The sequence below is a fragment of the Papio anubis genome, chromosome 8, assembly GCF_008728515.1.
Source record: "Papio anubis isolate 15944 chromosome 8, Panubis1.0, whole genome shotgun sequence".
NCBI lineage: Eukaryota > Metazoa > Chordata > Mammalia > Primates > Cercopithecidae > Papio > Papio anubis.
The window spans coordinates 135,710,090-135,729,050 of NC_044983.1; the positions used below are offsets into that span (position 1 = coordinate 135,710,090).

At 54.9% G+C, this 18,961-nt stretch overlaps 1 protein-coding gene across 1 annotated transcript in view; it reads right to left on the bottom strand.

Moving 5' to 3' along the window:
- AGO2 (argonaute RISC catalytic component 2) overlaps positions 1 to 18,961 on the bottom strand; it is a 46,072-nt gene that overhangs the window by 18,694 nt on the left and 8,417 nt on the right. The window contains exons 6-15 of the mRNA XM_031669321.1: positions 18,687 to 18,774; positions 17,900 to 18,047; positions 16,989 to 17,108; positions 16,718 to 16,840; positions 12,374 to 12,507; positions 9,876 to 10,060; positions 8,224 to 8,383; positions 4,976 to 5,066; positions 1,981 to 2,175; positions 468 to 602 (exon numbers count right to left, since the gene is read on the bottom strand). Of these exons, the coding sequence (XP_031525181.1) occupies positions 468 to 602; positions 1,981 to 2,175; positions 4,976 to 5,066; positions 8,224 to 8,383; positions 9,876 to 10,060; positions 12,374 to 12,507; positions 16,718 to 16,840; positions 16,989 to 17,108; positions 17,900 to 18,047; positions 18,687 to 18,774 (1,379 nt within the window). The remainder of the gene's footprint in view (positions 1 to 467; positions 603 to 1,980; positions 2,176 to 4,975; positions 5,067 to 8,223; positions 8,384 to 9,875; positions 10,061 to 12,373; positions 12,508 to 16,717; positions 16,841 to 16,988; positions 17,109 to 17,899; positions 18,048 to 18,686; positions 18,775 to 18,961) is intronic.

Here is an 18,961-nt window from a genome sequence, read left to right on the forward strand (position 1 = left end):
GGCAGGCCAAGGCAAGAGGATGGCTTGAGCCCAGGAGTTTCAGACCAGCTTGGACAACACAGTGAGACCCTGCCTCTACAAAAAGTAAAAATCACATTAGCCAGGTGTGGTGGCGCATGCCTTAGTCCTAGTTACCAGGGAGGCTGAGGTGGGAAGATCACTCAAGCCCAGGAGGTAGAGGCGGCAGTGAGCTATGATCGCACCACTGCACTCCAGCCTGGGTGACAGAGCCAGACCCCATCTTAAAACAAAACAAAACAAAACTCACCAAAACAACAACAAAAAAGACTTTACCAAATCAAGGACAGCCTTCTCTAGTGCCTAAACCTGGATCCCACGAAGTCCCTTGGAGGACAGAGTCGCCTGGGACAGCGGCACTGTGGCCAGCAGGTTCTCTGTGAGCGTGCTTGGGGTGTGGGGCTGAGGGGAGAACCGTGCCCCGTGCCTGGAGTCGTGCAGAAACTCACCCGCTCGTTCTTGTCCGTGCAGAAGAGCCGTGTGTGGTGCCTCTTCTGCACCACGATGAAGGTGATCCCGGGCTGGTAGTCTTTTTCCAGCTTGATACAGGCCTCACGGATGGCCAGCAACTCGTGGTGGAGAACCTAGGGGCACGGACGGGGAAAAGGTCATGCTTAAAGATGGCAGTACATGTGAGCAACGGTCCCATGCACGGGTTCTGGGTTTAGAACGCCCAGCCGTGGTGATTCTGAGACAGTAAGCGTGTTCACGGTGAGGTGAAAACACAGGAGGGCAGAAACCATCCTCTCTGCAGGGAGGCCTGGATGCAGGAGGAGAGGGCTTGGCACTCAGGAATGGGAAGAACACTTCCCCTGGAGGGCCCAGGAGGTTCTGTGTGTGCAAGGGGCACGGCCAAGGCCAGGGGTGCAGGCTGGGCTCTGTGCCGAGAAGGCACACGCAGAGGCCAAGTTCCTGCAGAAGCTCAGGGCAGGCAGGCTCCAGCCAGGAAGGGCTGGCCGGTCAAATGTATCCATTCTGTCCTCCCAGGAGGCCATGGGCCTCGGGAACGAGCTCTGCTTCACTCTGGACTGGAAGGCAAACGCGGGAGCTAGGCTGCGTGCCATCCAGCCTCCTGATCAAGGCGGGCGAGGTCCTGAGCTCCTGGGGCAGCCACCAAGGATGTCTTCCTACCCCACTGTGTGGGGCTCCTCCCCCAACAGGTCCATGACAGCTTTCTTCTGCTTTTCTTGTTAACACCTCCCAGGGAAGCGACCATGTGACATGGCGAGAGGTGGGGAGGAATCGGCTCTAGTCAACGGGAGAAACACTCAGGGCACCCATCGCCCGAGTTCCAGGCCACGATGGACTCATTCCTGCCCACAGGTCACCTTGATGTGGGGGTGCTGCGCAAGCTCTCAACCAAAGACAGCAATGAGATTCCCCTCGCCCCTCTGTGATGGCTTCCTTGCCTGTCCAGACCCGGCAGTGACCCACTCTCCACATGGCCGCCAAGATGCGGCCATCCCTCTCTCCACATCCAGACAGTGGCCGCATCCTGGCGACCCTACCTTCAAAAGAGCTGCCACCTATCCCTCCTCCTGGCCCTGCCTCCACACCTCTCACACTGCAGACAGGTGTCCCCAGATGCAATGAGCTCCCTGCCTCACAGAGACACCCGACAGCTCTCCACAGGCTGCAAGGCAAAGCCAGGCCCTTGGGAAGCCCCCAGATGGAGCTCTGCTCTGTGAGCCAGCTGGACTCAAGTGTCTCTCCCTCATCTCTTGGTCCCCAGGCCCATTCCCACCCCTCCTCCTCTCCCTCTGTCCTGCCTCAGTGTCAGGGTCTCGACAGCCCCGTGTCCCATCTCCTCCCCTGGACCCCCTTCCATGCTGTGACTAGATCAGCCTTGTGGCTGAATGAAAGCCACATCATTCTTGCCATTCATTGAGTGTGGTTCTGCTGCACAAACAGGGGAATGACAGACCCTGGAGAAGGGGAGAGGAGGTTCCAAGAGGCGCCCACCTGCTGGAACTGGCCTTCGGAGACGCCGTCACGGTAGAAGATGATGCGGGTGGGCTTGAAGCGCGTGGACTTGTAGAACTGGATGAGGAGCTCGCGGACCATGGCGGCCAGGTCTTGTATGATCTCCTGCCGGTGCTGCTGCACGCGCACAGTGGCGCAGTAGCGATTGGGGTGGGCGTCCATGCTGCCCACCACCTGCAGAACAGGCAGTGAGTGTGGTCAAGGGTTCCTGAAACTTTCCTCTCCTGGGCGTGTGCCTAGACTCTCGGGAAGATGGGGACGAGAAGTGTCCCCACCTTGGAACTCACATCACAGTCCAGTGACAATGGCTGGCTGGGTGTGAACTCACAGCCTTTAGGCTTTCGCTGTCTGGCAATAGTGTTCGTAAATACTTCCTGAAGTATAAAAGTTTGCCAAGTTACATAGTTAAAAAAGCAAAAAAAAAAAAACCAAAAAACCAGCCGGGCACAGTGGCTCACACCTGTATCCCAGCACTTTGGAGACTGAGGCGGGCAGATCACCTGAGGTCAGGAGTTTGAGACCACCCTGGCCAACATGGTGAAACCTCGTCTCTAGTAAAAATACAAAAAGTAGCCCAGCATGGTGGTGGGCACCTATAATCCCAGCTACTCGGGAGGCTGAGGCAGGAGAATTGCTTTAACCCAGGAGGCAGAGGTTGCAGTGAGCTGAGATCGCACAATGGCACTCCAGCCTGGGCAACAAAGTGAGACTCTATCTCAAAAACAAAAAAAAACAGATTAGAACTATCCTCTGCTTGGGATCAGATGTGGCTGAATTAATCAGTCCAAAGAAGGCAATGGGTGGGAGTGTCCCTATTTCTTCCAAAGAAACTACAAGCACATCAACATAGAGCATCCCGAAGGCACACCAGCCAGGCAAGCAGCCACTGGAAGGTGCCAGCCACAAAGAGGGCAGACAGAGGGAGCCCAGCACGGCTCTGCGGTTCTTCTGTCGGGGGCCAAGTGAGCGTGAGGGATGAGGTGGCCCAGCCCATGGGGGGGACCGGGTAGATCTTCGCATGCCGCTCCACCCTCTGGCTGGGGAAGGCGAGGTCTTTACTTTGAAAAACACTGATGGAAATAAAACCTCTCTTGTCACTGAAAAATAGGAACTGCTTCTTGGCAATCTGCCTCCCTCTTCGTAAATCCTTACAGAACAAGTTCTTCCCCAGTTAATTCTCCCACTATTCCACGTCCTTTGTCCTGCCTTGGGCTATAATTTTTCTCTTAAACCAAGAGAAAAATAAACTCTGTAATGTTTCCAGTTGGTATAAACAGAAATACATTAACATAAACAGAAATCTGTTCCTATTGATTGAGAATTGTGGGGCCCAGGGGATAAACACGCAGATTTCTCTGTTTCTGAAAACTTGAAAAACAAACAAAAAACAACAAAACAGCCCAAGGCTCCAAAAGCCAGAGATGTAATTGAATGCTTTATAACATTTGTACAGAAAAAAACAAAGTTAATGGGGACCAGGTGAGGTGGGGACAGGGGAGAGCCAGCTGCAGGACCCTCGGGGGTTCCCCTCTGTGCCTGGCTCCCTCCTGGGCACACTGGTGCCCAGCTGTGCCTCAGTGACGGCCATGCAGTGCTTCGCCATCAGAGGAAAGGGCCGAAAATGACTCAGCATGGCCAGGTGCGGCGGCTCACGCCTGTCATCCCAGCACTTTGGGAGGTCGAGGCAGGTGGATCACCTGAGGTCAGGAGTTCGAGACCAGCCTGGCCAACATGGTGAAATCCCATCTCTACAAAATACAAAATTCAGCCCGCCATGATGGTGGGTGCCTGTAATCCCAGCTATTCGGGAGGCTGAGACGGGAGAATTGCTTGAACCCGGGAGGCAGAGGTTGCAGTGAGCTGAGATTGCACCATTGCACTCTAGCCTGTGTGACAGTTACTCTGTCTCAAAAAAAAAAAAAGAAGAAGAAGAAGAAAAAAAACCCCACAAAACACAAACCACCACCACCAAAAAACTGACTCTACAAAGTGAGCAGTGGTGTATGCGTGGGAGTGGTGGGGTTGTGATTATCGGGCCAAGCGGTAGGAATTAGTTGATGCAGTGTGCATTTCCTAAAGGAAGGGTGCCCTGAATAACACCAGAGCACATACCAGGTTGCTCTTCTTCCACCTGGGGCAGCTCGAATGACTTCCTTGTGTCCCAGATAGATTCTCCTGTTCCATATTCTCTCCCAACTAATGAAATAATAATGGTAGCATTTTCTTTTTTCTTTTCTGAGAGAAAACCTCACTTTGTTGGCCAGGCTGGAGTGCAGCAGCACGATCTCTTCTCGCTGCAGCCTCGACCTCCTGTGCTCTGGCAATCCTCCCACCTCAGCCTCCTAGGTAGCAGGAATTACAGGCGTATGCCACCACCCCGAGCTATGTTTGGAGAGATGGGTGTTCGCCATGTTGCCCAGGCTGGAATGTCAGCATTTTCTGAGCATCTACTCTGTGCCAGGCACCATGCCAGGGGCTTAACCACATCATTTCCTAGTTCTCCCATGAGGTCAAAATTTGTTTCCTCATGTTGCACCCAAGAAAGTTCTGAAACATGAAGCTCATTGTCCAAGAGAAACAAGAAAAGAGAAGCAGCATGGGCCCGTCTGAGGTTTGGGGCTGGGTCCAAAGCCAGAGTTTTCATGCCGTGGGGGCATGGGGTCATCATACCCCAGGCTAGCACCGGCCAGTCAGGCCCCCATGTGCAGGGGCCCTCCTCGCACCTCAGATCTCCCAAAGGGCTGGGATAGGATGAGCCCCTATGCCCCACCTCTGACTGCTTCTTGGAACTTACTTTGTGTCATTATAGTGTCCGCTCCAAACACCTCTCCCCCACACTACCCTGGCCGTCCCTACCACTTAGTGAGACCCCATGCCTTTCAGGAAGGAGCCCTGGCCACACTGTGGCAGTGGGACCTCGACAGGGTCCCACACGTTGTCAACGGAAGACCCATGGGAAAGCGCTGACACTCACGGCGGCAATGGAGGGCTTCTTCCCATCCCCGGCGGGGGGGTGAGTGACGTCCGCTCCCAGAAAGATGACGGGCTGCTGGAACACTGGTGGCCTGCGGAGAGGAGTGGCGTCAGGGGCCACAGTGAGACACGCCTGGACCTCCGACCGCAGTAGGTGCCATCATCACCTTTTGGAGGTGGTCAGTGTATCATGGCAATACTTTTGAAAAGAATTCTTATTTTTTAACAGGAATACTAAAAACCTTGCAGATTAAATGATACAAGATCTGAAATCTGCTTCAGAAGAGCCGGGGATTGGGGGGGCTTGGGTGGAGTGTACTCCAGACCAGACAGGCCAGGGGCTGATAGCTGCTGAGGCTGCGGCTCAGGCCTAGGAGGGCTCATCCTTCCACCTTCTACTCCCTCTGCAGCCACACCCATGCCAGGGTTTCTCCCATCACCCTCGGCACCACCAACGCGGGGGCCAGCTCGCTCTTCGCTGGGGTGGGGGGCTGTCCCGAGCATGGGCAGGCGCTGAGAGGCATGCCTCGACTCCACCCACTGGATGCCAGTAGCACCCTGTCCAGCCTGACACCCCAATATGTCTCCAGACATGACCACATGTCCCCTGGCAGCAAAACCACCCCATGGAGAACTTCCAGACCCCGAGTGTATCCCAGCGGCGACCCTCGGGAGTCAGCATGCACGGGGGCAGGGACAGGCTCGCCGGGAAAGGCAGAGGTGCTGACAGCACCTCCCTCCCCACTCTGCTGCCAGGTTGAGAGTGCACCGCCCCGCACCCCACCCAGCCTTGCTCGGCTGCTGCAGGCAACATCAGGAAGTATCAGAAGCGGCCGTTCTGCTAGCCCTGCCTGTTGGAAACCGGGCAGATGGGGCCCTTGCCTCTGCTGCCCTCTCCCCGCATCCATTTCCCCACGTGCTTGTGACTCACTCCCCACCCACACCCTCTCACTCCCATCGCCTGCCTTCCGGCACAGCTCCCTGTCTCAGTTGAACCCATCACTGCTTGCGCTGGCTCCCAGGCCCCTTCTAGTCAGACTTCTCACGGCCATAGCAACAAGGCTCCTCTTCCCAAGGTCACCAATGACCTCTGCATCACCCAGACCCACGGCCGAGCCTCAGGCCTTGCTGCGCCTGGCTTGCTGCGGGACACACTTCCCTTGGTGCCTAGGGCCCTGCGGCCAGCCTCCCTGCCCCAGCCTCTCCCATCTCCACTGCTGGTTCCTCTCTCTCCAGGCTGTGAACTCCAGCCTTCTCCAGGGCCCAGGGCTTGGAATACCACCTGTCTGCTAAGGATTCCTGGATCCTGTCTCCCCTGACACCAGCCTCCTGGTTCCCACCATCCACTCATCACCCGCACTCAGATGCTCTGCTGAGGCTGTGGGGTCCAGTTCACCCATGCCCAGTGCTCACCCTCCCAACAGCCTCCCCATCTAATGACGACGAGGTCTCCCCTGCAGCCCAGGCCAAGGGCCTTGATTTTTCCTTCACGCACAGCCCAATCCCACCTGCCAGCAAGCCCCAGGGCTCTATCTTCAAAACATCTCAGAGTCCAGGTGCTCCCACCCTGTGCCCCTGCCCTGGCCTGGCCCAGGCCACCAGCCCCTCTCGGCTTCATGGAGCCAGAGCTGACCATACTGTTAGTCGGGTGCCTCCGACAGCCCCAGCTCACCCCAGCTCACCCGAGGGAGCCCTGGTTCCCCAGCGGCCCCCAGGAACTGCACGTGGGCGGACCTGTCTCCTGTCTGCTCTCACGGCCCTCCCATGGCTCTGCTGTGCACCTGCCGCCTGTACGATAGGCTCATGACCTGGGTGCCTCCACCAGGACTTCCGGCCCGGTGCTGTCCGCTTATGGCCCAAACTCTCTGCACACAGTAGGTACTCAATAAATACAGAACCTGTTGACTGAGGAGCAGCACTTTCAGTCCCCAGCCAGCTCGGGACTGGTCTTCGCTCATTCCCATGAACCTGTCTCACCACAGAGCCCGCACCCATGCTCACAGCCATTCCACTGGGAATCCAGGTTCTTCCCATGTTATCACCCTGCTCCCTGATGAATTCAACAGAGTGTTTCTGGGTGCGTGCCACTCGGTGGCTCTCAAAGCCTGGTCCCCCGTGTAGCAGCATTGACACTGTGTGTGTCCACTTGCTAGCGGTGGGAATTCCCGGCCCCATCAGTCCTGCTGAGTAGGACACTCTGGGAACAAGCCCCGCTGGGGTTCGAGAGCTGCTGAGGTGTGAGGACACTGTGGTGACCCAGCACAGGCCTGTGCACACAGCGGGGGCTCACCACCGCCCCACTTTCCAAACACAGAGGGTCACTGCCTTAAGGCAGTTCGATTTAGGATTCTTAACTCTGTTACGGTGTGCCAGTGATGCAGATTTAGCGCACTGCCTGGCTCGGGATGGCTTTATCAGCTGAGCTCCACCGTTGACTGGGAGCTCCAACAGGTCCACGCCACAGGGGCTGCCTACAGCCTCCAGTTCCCTTCTGCACAAATGCACAAATAATCTGATTCTACGTATTCTCTGTTGTTGTCGTCCAAGTGTTAAGACAACTGCCAGGGTTGGCAAAGATGCCTGTCATTGTGTGGTGACATCTTTCTTGCCTACATCACAGGTTGGTGGCTTTGGAGGCGGGGAAGCAGCAAACCATGGCCCTGGCCTAGAATAGCTGGACGCTCAGCCGGTCAGGAGGTGCCAGAAGAGGGTGCAGCTCCATCGCCCCCAACTCCCATCCCCGGCGGTCAGCCCCGGACCTCTGAGGCAGGCGGGTGGCCAGTGCTTGGCCACACATCCTATCCTGGTCTGGGAGTTGCCAACGTGTGCTCCCATGAGGAGTTTTTCAGTCCACAGTCCCAGCACAATGCAGCATCCATGACCAGCCTGGCGTGGGAAGCATAGGGGTGCCCTGGTCCACACAGTAGCTGCTGCTGCCGAGCCAGGGAAGCCCATCTCCTGGCCATCCGAGGCATGCCCTGCTCTGCCTTGCCCACTGGGATTCGAGGCACGAATTTCTCTGTCTGGAAACCTGACCACAATGCTCAAACTCCTGCAGACACCCCTGGTCCCCAGCAGACCCTGAGCAGCCAGATCTGTGTCTAACATCTTTGCTCTGCTGTGGCCAGGACGGTGCTGGGCCCAGGTGAGGGGACTGTGTCCCCATGTCCCCTGCACACTGCACCCCACCCTGCCAGGCGTCCCTCCGTGCCCTGGTCCGCAGGCGGAGGTAAAGGGGCCGGGCCTCACCTGCCCTGGGGCAGCAGGATGTTGTTCACGCCTCCCAGCTTGACGTTGATCTTCAGGCAGAGGTTGGACAGCGTCTGCGGTGTGGTCCTCTGCACGTTCTTCATCTGCACGCACTGCGTGGCCATCCCCAGCACTGTGTCTCCCACGCGCTTGACCTCGGCTAAGGGGCACAAGAGGCACACACACAGCTCTGCTGGCGCCCCTTCCTCAGCTGGCCCTGGGAGCGGCAGCTGCCACCAGCCCTCTTGCCCCCATCTGGCAAGCGCAACCATGGCAGCTGTGCTGAGCTCTGCATGTCCCCTCTGTCCGAGGTCGGCGACAGAAGAGGGTCACTGGCCCCGAGGGGGATGCCAGGCTCCTTGGAGTCCAGACTCCAGCACAGCTGTGCCCGCCTTGCCCAGGCCGGGCTTCCCCTCCCTCATAAAGGGAAGTTGAGTGAGTCTATCTCATCCCTCCAATTTAAATGCCTCACCTAGGGGCCTAGGGGCCCCAGGGCAGGAGAGAAAGAGCCCAGCTAAAAGGAAGGACTTGGCTCTTCTGCTCAGAAAGGCCACTTATACTGGCCGGGCACGGTGGCTCACACTGGTAATCCCAGCACTCTGGGAGGCCAAGGCAGGCGGATCACCTGAGGCCAAGAGTTCTTCCCATGTTATCACCCTGCTCCCTGCCAACATGGCAAAACCCCATCTCTACTAATAATACAAAAATTAGCCGGGCATGGTGGTGTGTGCCTGTAATCCTAGCTACTCGGGAAGCTAAGGCAGAAGAATCGCTTGAACTCGGGAGGTAGAGGTTGCAGTGAACCAAAATTACACCACTGCACACCAGGCTAGGAGACAGAGCCAGCCCTTGTCTCAAAAAAAAAAAAAAAAAAAAAGAAAGAAAAAAAGGAAAAAAAGGAAGGTCACTCACACCACGGTACACTGGCTGCAAGCAAATGCTTTGGTGGTTAAAAATAAAAACACTGGCACCCTCAAAATCCTTGGCAGATGTAAACCTGACATCAAAGAGCTCCATGGACCCACCCCCCGCTATTCCTGGTCTCTTTCATGAAGCAACCGGTCAGCTGCTCACTGGGCAGGTCTGGGGAAATGGTGACCCCGGGACAATGTTACAGGATGTCAACACCAATAGCTTTTTCTTCCCTTCTTTTTTTGGGATGTTGAACTTAGAGAAGTGTGGCTTTTACATGTCCATAATCTGTCTGTGGTTGGGCGTGGGGCCCTGTGGGTGACCCCCTGGCATGGACTTTGGCAAAACGCCACAGAATTCTGAGGTGGGCACAGAGGTTACACACAGGCTGAGTCCCGAGCAGGAGCTGACCCTGGTGCAGCGCTTTGTGTGTTAAACAAACGCTCCTCCATCCAGCCGACACGCATGCTGTGTGATGGATGGGGTGCCCACCCATGTGCCAAGGCATGTGCCACCTGAGGTGCTGACTGCCCACGACCACGGCATCATACAGGATGACGGGGAGGCCCCGAACACAGACTTGGCAGTGATCAGAAGCCACCTCTTCTTTCTCAGCCTCCTGAAAGGCCCGAAAGGATCACCTTTCTCAGTGCAGCAGAAACACAGAGGGGCTTAGGCAGGAACAAACACCATGGAGACCACGACGGCTCCCTGCAGCCAGCGGGAGCGCCCACACCTACCGTACACGGGCGTCTTGCCAGGCAGGATGACCACCACCAGCTGCAGGCCTGCATACGTGTTCTTCAGGTGCCGGAACATGGGCTCCACGCTGTCCGCACCCTGCGCGTATTTGCAGAAGCACGGCTGGCCCTGAATAGGCATGCCGGCGTCTCTCGAGATCTTTCTGAGCTGCTCTGTGAAGGACCTGCAGGAGAAGGCTCAGTTCACTACGGTGCACTGGGAATGGTGGAGAACTCAGGCCGACCAGAGGCTCTAACACAAGGGCATCATTTTTACAAAGCCCAGAGCACTTTCACTGAGGTCAAAGTTGTTCTTAAAGTCCTGGACGAGGCCAGAATTCAGAGCTACATCTCCCAACACATACTGCCTCATGAGAAAGGTTAAGTGTGCTCAACATACACGTAAGCGCACTCGAAAGTCACTTGCAGCTAACTTGCTACTGTAACACAGCAGCCTTTAAACTGTGCTCACGCTGCCTCGCCGCTGTGGCGGCCCCAGCGCGGACGCAATGCTGTCCCCGTAAACTGCCGAGCAGCCCCTGGAGCTCCTGTGAAGGAGGCCAGCATTCTCCCCATGCGCAGACCAGCACTGTCGGAGGGAGATTTCCAGCTCACTGTCCTTTTGGATCTTTTCCCCCAGTTGTTCTGATGGGCACAACCTGGACTGTATGACATCATCACGAGAGAAAATCCAACAGCCCGCAGCCTGAGGAGTGGTGGCAGCTGGTGACCGCTGGCCTGGTGAAGCTGGGGCGGGGTGTGAGGCACGGCAGCGGCTTCTATTTTAAGCTGAAGACTAAGAATCATGTCACCTTCTACAATAAGGGCGAGGACAAGGCACTCCAACCCAGCCAGTGTCCAATTTCCTGTACATTAGATCAGGTCAAGAAACATGTGTGTGTCCACCCGTATCTTCAGCTCCAGGCCAAAGTGAAGCAAGAGGCCAAGGACAGAAGAAGGGGCAGGAGGCGACCCTGTGTTCAGAACTAACCTACTTTAGTTTGCTTCCCAAACATCCTCTCTGGGCTTCCACCTCCTCTGCCAGCAGTGTGGACAAGAGGTGGCCTCAGAAGGACAGATGGCCACTCGCCAGCAAGACGTCAGCTCCCAGGGCCGTGCCCGTTCACAGCCAGCCCTTGCTGGAACTGTCAAGGGACCGGCTACACCTCACAGGCTGGAGTTCTCTCCTGCTGCCCCCATAGAGCGGGGAAACAAAGACTTTATGTTCCCTTTGAAGTTTGGCAAAAAGGCATGAGCCACCCTGCTGTGTGCTCCCGACAGTCCCGCTGGGCTCGTACCTGGCACAGCTGTGCTGGCCAAGGCGAGCGTCCTGGGTGAGGGCAGGCCCTTCCACGGCACTTGGGCTTCCTAGAGGGCCCAGCGCTCACCTGGGCAGGTGGCAGAGACCTGAACCAAAGCTTTTCTCCTCTTAATCACTCCCCTTGTCTGGGAAGGAAGATAATACTCCCAGTCTCTCCACCTCTCTACTTCACCATCTCTTCCTGATTCTTTTTTTTCTTTTTTTTTTTTTTTTTGAGACAGAGTCTCGCTCTGGCTCTGTCGCCCAGGCTGGAGTGCAGTGGCAGGATCCCAGCTCGCTGCAAGCTCCGCCTTCCGAGTTTACACCATTCTCCTGCCTCAGCCTCCTGAGTAGCTGGGACTACAGGCGCCCGCCACCTCACCCGGCTAGTTTTTTGTATTTTTTTAGTAGAGACGGGGTTTCACCGTGTTAGCCAGGATGGTCTCGATCTCCTGACCTTGTGATCCTCCCGTCTCGGCCTCCCAAAGTGCTGGGATTACAGGCTTGAGCCACCGCACCCGGCCTATTTTTTTTCTTGAGATGGAGTCTTGCTTTTTCACCCAGGTTGGAGTGTAGTGGCGTGATCTCGGTTCACTGTAACATCCGCCTCCCGGGTTCAAGCGATTCTCCAGCCTCAGCGCCCCGAGCAGCTAGTATTATAGGTGCGGCACCATCACGCTTGGCTAATTTTTGTATTTTTTGTAGAGATGGGCTGGTCTCAAACTCCTGACCTCAAGTGATCCTTCTGCCTCAGCCTCCCAAAGTACTGGGGATTACAGGCCTAAGCCACTGTGCCCATCTCTTCCTGATTCTGTCTTCATTTTCTCCTTCTAATTTACACAAATATGCAGCTAATTTTTTTTTTTTTTTAATAACTGGAGTTCTTTGAATCCAATTCTCTTTTGCCCCTCCTTATAAACCTCCTTCAGATCCTGTTTGGTTTCGTCTATGGTCTGCGCTACTTCTCCATGCTCACTGCGAGGGTAGGTCCCAGGAGTGAGGGGGCACCGACGGGGCAGCATGTCTTGCCCTGGCCCGGGCAATGGTATTTGACAGGGAAAGGCTGATGAACCTGACACCAAAACCCATGCCAGTGCCCTCACCCCCGCCCCAACGAGAGTCAGTCCTGCAAGTGGTCACTCGAGCTGCCCATCGGGCAGGACCCCCAGGCCGGAGCTTCCGCCTGTGGAGGGCTTACTTCAGATGGACTTCTGTGCACTGGCGCTGGGGGGCAAAGCACGCGATGGCCCACACCTTGATCTCGATGCCCGTGTGGAACTGCTTGTTCCGCATGTCCCAGACGCCCTGGACAGGCGTCGCAATCGCTTTATTCTGCAAATGGCAAAAGGTTCCGGGTGAGAAAAAATAGAAAACATAGTCCTTCAACCTTAGACTTTGTCACTCTCACTGCTGGTCCCCCTGACCAACAATGGCTCCTCAGGGAAAGAACTGCTGTGTTGTCTCCTGTCTCTGAACTGCCTAGTGATGCAGACAACCGGAGGAACGGTAGGTGGACGGGCTGGTGGAAGACGGGTGGGTGGATGGTTGATGGGTGGATAAGGTAGGTGGGTGGTCGGTTGATGACTGGTGGATAAGATGGGTGGGTGGATGGTTAATAGGTGGATAAAGTGGGTGGGTGGATGGTTGATGGGCGGATAAGGTGGGTGGGTGGATGGTTGATGAGTGGATAAGATAGGTAGGTGGATGGAGAGACAGATGCATAGATGGATAGATGGATGGATGGATGGATGAGATGGATAGGATGGCTATGCGATGGATGGATGGGAGGCCCAAAGCTCTATCCAACCTCATGAGTAGCCTGGAGAAACAGAAGTGCCTTGCCATGCCACAGGAAGGTCTCCTGTTCTATACTGAGCTTTCCCTCATTTCCGCTCCTCTATCATCAATGACGTGGGAAGGGGAGATCAGAGCTGGGACTGAGCCCGTAGCTTTTTCCACTCAGCATGCCACTGCCTGCAGCTGTGTCGGAAATGGGAGCTACTTCCACTTGAGAAGAGAAAGGCGAGCTGTGCAAATACGCTGTCAGCTCTCAGCTAGAAAGGACCAGCCCTGAGCACTGTCACCTAAGGAATGTTAGAACCGGCTTCAAGTGCTTCTCAAGAGAAGGGTGGGCCAGGAAGGGTCCTTTGTGGGACGGACAGGCACTCCTAGGCCTGGGGGCATCACTAAAGGATACGGCTGTGCCTGAGTTGCTGTCATTTACTCTGTAGAGATTTTTGGTTTTTTAGCAGAAAACATTTTTCATACAAAATCTTTTCTGTAGAAAACATTTCGTACAAAATGCCTGCTGTAGACACGTGATAGAAATAAATGCTTTGCTTCCTATATTTTTATAACTTCTGCCTGTTCCCACCAGCCTCCCTGTGTGCAAGAGTCTCACAGACAGCCTGGGGCTCCAGACAGGGAGTGCACACACACACACACACACGCACTCACATGCACACACACGCACACACACACACAGACTCTTACTATACAGGTACTTCTCAACCTCAGCACAACTGACATCTGAAGTTCAGTGATTCTTTGTCACGGGGCTGTCCTGTGCCCTGTAGACTATCCCACTCACCCCCAAGTTGTGACAATAAAAAATGTCTCCAGACACTGCCAGATGTCTGCTGGGGGACAAAGTCATCCCCGGTCGAGAACTCCTGCTGTACACACTGTTTTCTGAAGGATATTTTGGTTTTTTGCACTAACAATGAACCAGGGGGTAGGTAGGGCAGGGGACAGGAATGTTTCCTCACATTAAAATGTTTTAGAGATCTGGAAAAATGTATTCATGTATTAACAGCAGCATTACAAGCTCAGTCAGGTGTGGTGCTGAGGTGGGAGGACTGCTTGAGCCCAGGAGTTCAAGACCAGCCTGGGTAACATAGTGAGACCTCGTCTCTATAAAACATTAAAAACCTAGCTGGCTGTGGTCCCAGCAATTCGAGAGGCTGAGGTGGTAGGATCACTTGAGCCTGGAAGGTGAAGGCTGCAGTGAGTTATTACTACATCACTGCACTGCAGCCAGGACAACAGAGAAAGACTCTGTCTCAGACAAATTACAAGGTTGTTTTTTCTTTTTTTTTGAGATGGAGTTTTGCTCTTGTTGCCTAGGCTGGAGTGCAATGGCGCGATCTTGGCTCACTGCAACCTCCGCCTCCTGGGTTCAAGCGATTCTCCTGACTCAGCCTCCCGAGTAGTTGGGATTACAGGCGTGTGCCACCACACCCGGCTAATTTTGTATTTTTAGTAGAGAAGGGGTTTCTCAATGCTTGTCAGGCTGGTCTTGAACTCCTGACCTCAGGTGATCCGCCCACCTTGGCCTCCCAAAGTGCTGGGATTACAAGTGTGAGCCACCGCACCCGGCCTTTCTTTTTTTTTTTTTTTTTGAGACAGAGTCTCACTCTGTTGCCCAGGGTGGAATGCAGTGGCACAATCTCGGCTCACTGCAACCTCTGCCTCCCAGGTTCAAGCAGTTCTCCTGCCTCAGTCTCCAGAGTTGGCTGGGATTACAGGCGCCTGGCTAGTTTTTGTACTTTTTAGTACAGACAGGGTTTCACCATGTTGACCAGAGGCTGGTCTCGAACTCCTAATCTCAGGTGATCTTCCTGCCTTGGCCTCCCAAAGTGCTGGGATTACAGGCATGAGCCGTGGCACCCAGTCTACAAGCTCTCTTAATCCCTACACTCTGAGATTTTTGCAAGGTTGGCTTACACAAGCGCTTCTGTTTTTCAGACAACCACTGCCCTTGCCCTTGCTAAGAGGGCTTCCAAGAAGCCAGCAGGGCTGTGAAGCGGCGCTGGGTTCAAAAGCCCCGTCCCCCCACGGGGGCAGGCACTCCTCTGCTCTCCCTGGGGTCTCCTCCCCGACTCATGAAGCGGAATCATGCGCTCTTCCTCCTGGGCTTGGGCTGTGTTTATACAGCACCTGGGGCCTGGGGGGACAAGCAAGCCAGGGAGGGCTGAAGGGCCTCGCTCAGACTCCTTTCAGAGAGACAAGGAATGGCTGTGCCCACCACCAGGGACGCAGACCCCTACACGATGGGGTCCCACGCAACAGCGCCAGAGGACAAGACACGCACGCACAGCAACACAGAACGGCCAGCAGCCTCTCAGTGAGCTCTACGGAAATATTAGCTAGAAAACAGCGAGGCACAGAAATACAGGTACTGCTATTATTTTCACAAAAAGGGGTGAATCATCCCTGGGTGATTTTACAAAGGAGAAAGAACACCAATTGCTTCCTGAGAGGGCAACTGAGAACTGGGAAAAAAAGAGACTTTTTTCCTCTAATTCTTTTAAATCTTCTGAATTCTGAAACATTTAAAAAACAGAACTTTTTTGTTTAAAGTATTTTTTATGTTTTGAGACAAGTCTTGCTCTGTCACCCAGGCTGGAGTGCAGTGGTGTGATCTCAGCTCACTGCAACCTCCACCTCCTGGGTTCAAGTGATTCTCCTGCCTCATTCTCCTGAGTAGCCAGGATTATAGGCGCGCACCACCACTCCAGGCTAATTTTTGTATTTTTAGTAGAGACGGGGTTTCTGGTCTCAAACTCCTGACCTCAAGTGATCCACCCGCCTCAGCCTCCCAAAGTGCTGGGATTACAGATGCGAACCACTCACTGCACCCAGCCCGGAACCTATATTTTGAAATAAGACAGGAAAAAACAAACAAAAAACAAACCAAAACCTCGTTCCAGGTCCTGAGGATGAGGGTAAAATTCCGTTAGGTAGAAACTAGGGTGTAAAAGGTTAGGCAGACCCTTACACAGATGCCAGGTGCTTAAGAAAGTCAGTAACCTCTGACACTAAGGTCCTGCAGAGCCCTGGTGTCCCTCCCAGCGTGGTCACCTCTGGACCCTCCCACCAGACGTGGTGTGCTTGCACCCGAGGGTCTGCCCAGGAGGAAATGAGAGGAGACGCTGGAGGGCTCAGTGCTCAGGACACCTTTGGTTCCACACTGATGAAAAGGAGAAGTTAAGGGCTGGCCACAGTGGCTCACGCCTGTATTCCCAGCTCCTTCAGAGGCTGAGGAGAGAGATTTGTTTGAGCCTGGGAGTTAGAGGCTGCAGGGACCTATGGTCATGCCACTGCCTTCTAGCTCGGGTGACAGAGCAAGTCCCTGCCTCAAAACAAACAAAACTAGAATTTAATTAGCAAGGACAAAAAACTGTTACCAAACACCCTCATAGCAAAAGTTAAAGAATACAAAAGCAGTACAGGCTTCTGGGAAATAATTCGACCCTCGGTGAGCATCCGTCACGCGAAGAATGGCGCGCTCTAAACTTTCCTGGGATAATAAAAATTATCTTCTGAAAACATTAAGGGTAATTCTGAAAAACTTTAAAAAGGCCCAAGAAAAGTCATTCCTTTATGAAGTCTCACGCCTTTTACAGGCTCAGCCCGGGGTAGAAAGGATTCTCCTGCATGGAACACAGTCTACACTGCGGCCAATGGCTCAGAACCTGAGAGGGTTTGCGGGGCAGAGACATGCCCCGCAGCCACACGGTCCCCGCTGCCCCGCACGTACCCTGCCCCCGTAGAGGATGGAGGGCGGCTGCAGCACCCGCCCAGTCACGTCCGTCATCTCATCTTTGACCATGATTCCAAATTCACGGACGTACGGATCTGTGTTGAAACTTGCGCTTCGCATCTGGCAAAGGGGAAGAAGAAAACGCACGGAGTGGGTGGGGGCCTCCCATCTCTCTAGCAGCTGCATCCGTTCCAAGCATCAGAGGTTTCTGTGCCAGGGCAACCGGACTGGACTCCACAGGGCGGCCCTGCCCGGGACTGACGCTCACCAATTTGCTGATCTCTTCTTGCCGATCGGGTGCCGACCTAGCAGTTGCTCTGATCATGGTTGAGGTCTGATTGTCCGTTAATTTTTTAATACATCTTTGTCCTGCCACTATGTTACAGACCTGCGAAGAGGACATAGAGACAGGTCATCAGTGCCGCACTGGTGTGACCAGGGGAGCGGGCAGGGGGCTCAGGGTCTGGCGGCCTGTCTCTGCTTGGGACTGTCTCTCTCTCATCCCTGGGCTATGAAGCGCCATGCAGGTGTCTGCTGTGGGGGCTGCTCCACGGCCTTCCACTTCACAACAGAAATCCCTGCTAAGTAAACCCCATGTCGCGCGAACACACAGATCCCACGGCCTCTGTGCCCAGCCCACCAGGTCAACGGGGCTGTGTCCTGACACCAGCACTTCTGGGCTTTCTCCAGTCTTCGGTGGCTGCGGGCATGAAAGCGGCTGCAGGTGTGAAAGACGTCTACCTATGGGACAAGGCGCTGGAGCTGCCCAGCCCTACTGAACGACAGCAAAGTGCCAGAATCTAAACACCAAGGGAAGAGTTACAGCACGTGGCTCAGGGTCGGAATTTGACCCTTTCCCAAGGCAAGGATTTTTTTCAAAGAGTCGTGATGTTAGAGGAGAGTGAATGACGCAAGCGTGCAGTGACAGAGCACCTGCCTCCGGCTGCGGGGCCTGCTGGGTGCGTTACACACAATCTCAGTCAAGGCTCACGCCAATCCCACAAGAGAGCTGCGGACCCCATTTTACTGAAGGCAAAACCGAGGGGCAACAAAGCCCATCAGCCCACCCGAGTTCCTGCAGCAGCAGCAGCAGTGCCATTTGTACCTGACTGGGGCCTCGGCAGTTTCTGGACGCTGCCCTCCCAAGCCCCCAGAGGCCACAGGGAGAGGGCGACTTGCCTCCAGCGGAAGGTAGGTGTGTTTCTGCTCCTGTCCGACTTGTAAACATGGGAGGTGGGGGTAGCGCAGAACCAACTTGTGCCTGTCCTTGAAGTACTGGGCCACCGTGCACTCCACCGTCTGCCCGCTCTCCTGCTGCAGCGGGAACCTGAGGAGCAAAAGGGCTGTTCAGGCCGAGGTCATCCCGGGGTCCCTTCCCTCACGCTGCTTTTCATTTGGTTTTGCTTTTTAGGGTGACGTGTGAGGAGCAAACATTCAGAGCACTTCTGGGAGTGAAAACCACGTCACGTGCTTTGGGTTATCTGGAATGTTCCTGAGCCCCTAAATTCTCATTTTGTTTCTGGAGTTGGGAAACAAAAAAATACCTACAGGCGTCATTACTCATAAATTACCCACAATGTCACAGTGTGTGTACAGGAGTCAGGACGAATGGAGGCGTCCAGAAAGGTCTGTGCGTCTTCCAGCAGACCGTGGCGACCTTGGAAGCCGTTTACATGCCACGCGTTCCCAGTGCCCAGAAGGCCTGAAGCCCCCAGGACAGGACGAGGAAAGCAGGCCAGGCCGGTTTGGCAGCCAGGGCCTCTGCACGGTGACGGCAGGAGACGCCTCACAAACTTAGGTGAAGTTTGGAATCTACTGAGCCATGTAAGGGACAATTTTAGGATTGAAAAACAGCACGAAATGGTCCTTTCCGGAGAATGGGCATAGAATCATGGCTCCAGAGTGTGCCCATCGGGGTGACCTTGGGGGCCCCAGCCAAGAGAGTCTGAAAGGAAGGGCGTGTTACGTTTGGTGACTGGCGGGCCGCCGGGTCACATTGCAGACGCGGTACTTCCTCTTCATCTGCCCACAGTGCGTTATCTCCACCTTTAGACCTGGGGACACAGAACACAGGCATCAGCGTCTGGGCTGTCCCGACCTGAGTGCAAGCGCCACTTCCCGAGAATCAGTTTTCATAGGAATGTGGCTGCGGACTCAAGTTAAGGGGGCTCCAGAGGGCTGCAGGGCTCCCCTAGGGAGGCTGACCCACAGGTCATCCCCAGGCCACCCCAGCTGGGTCCA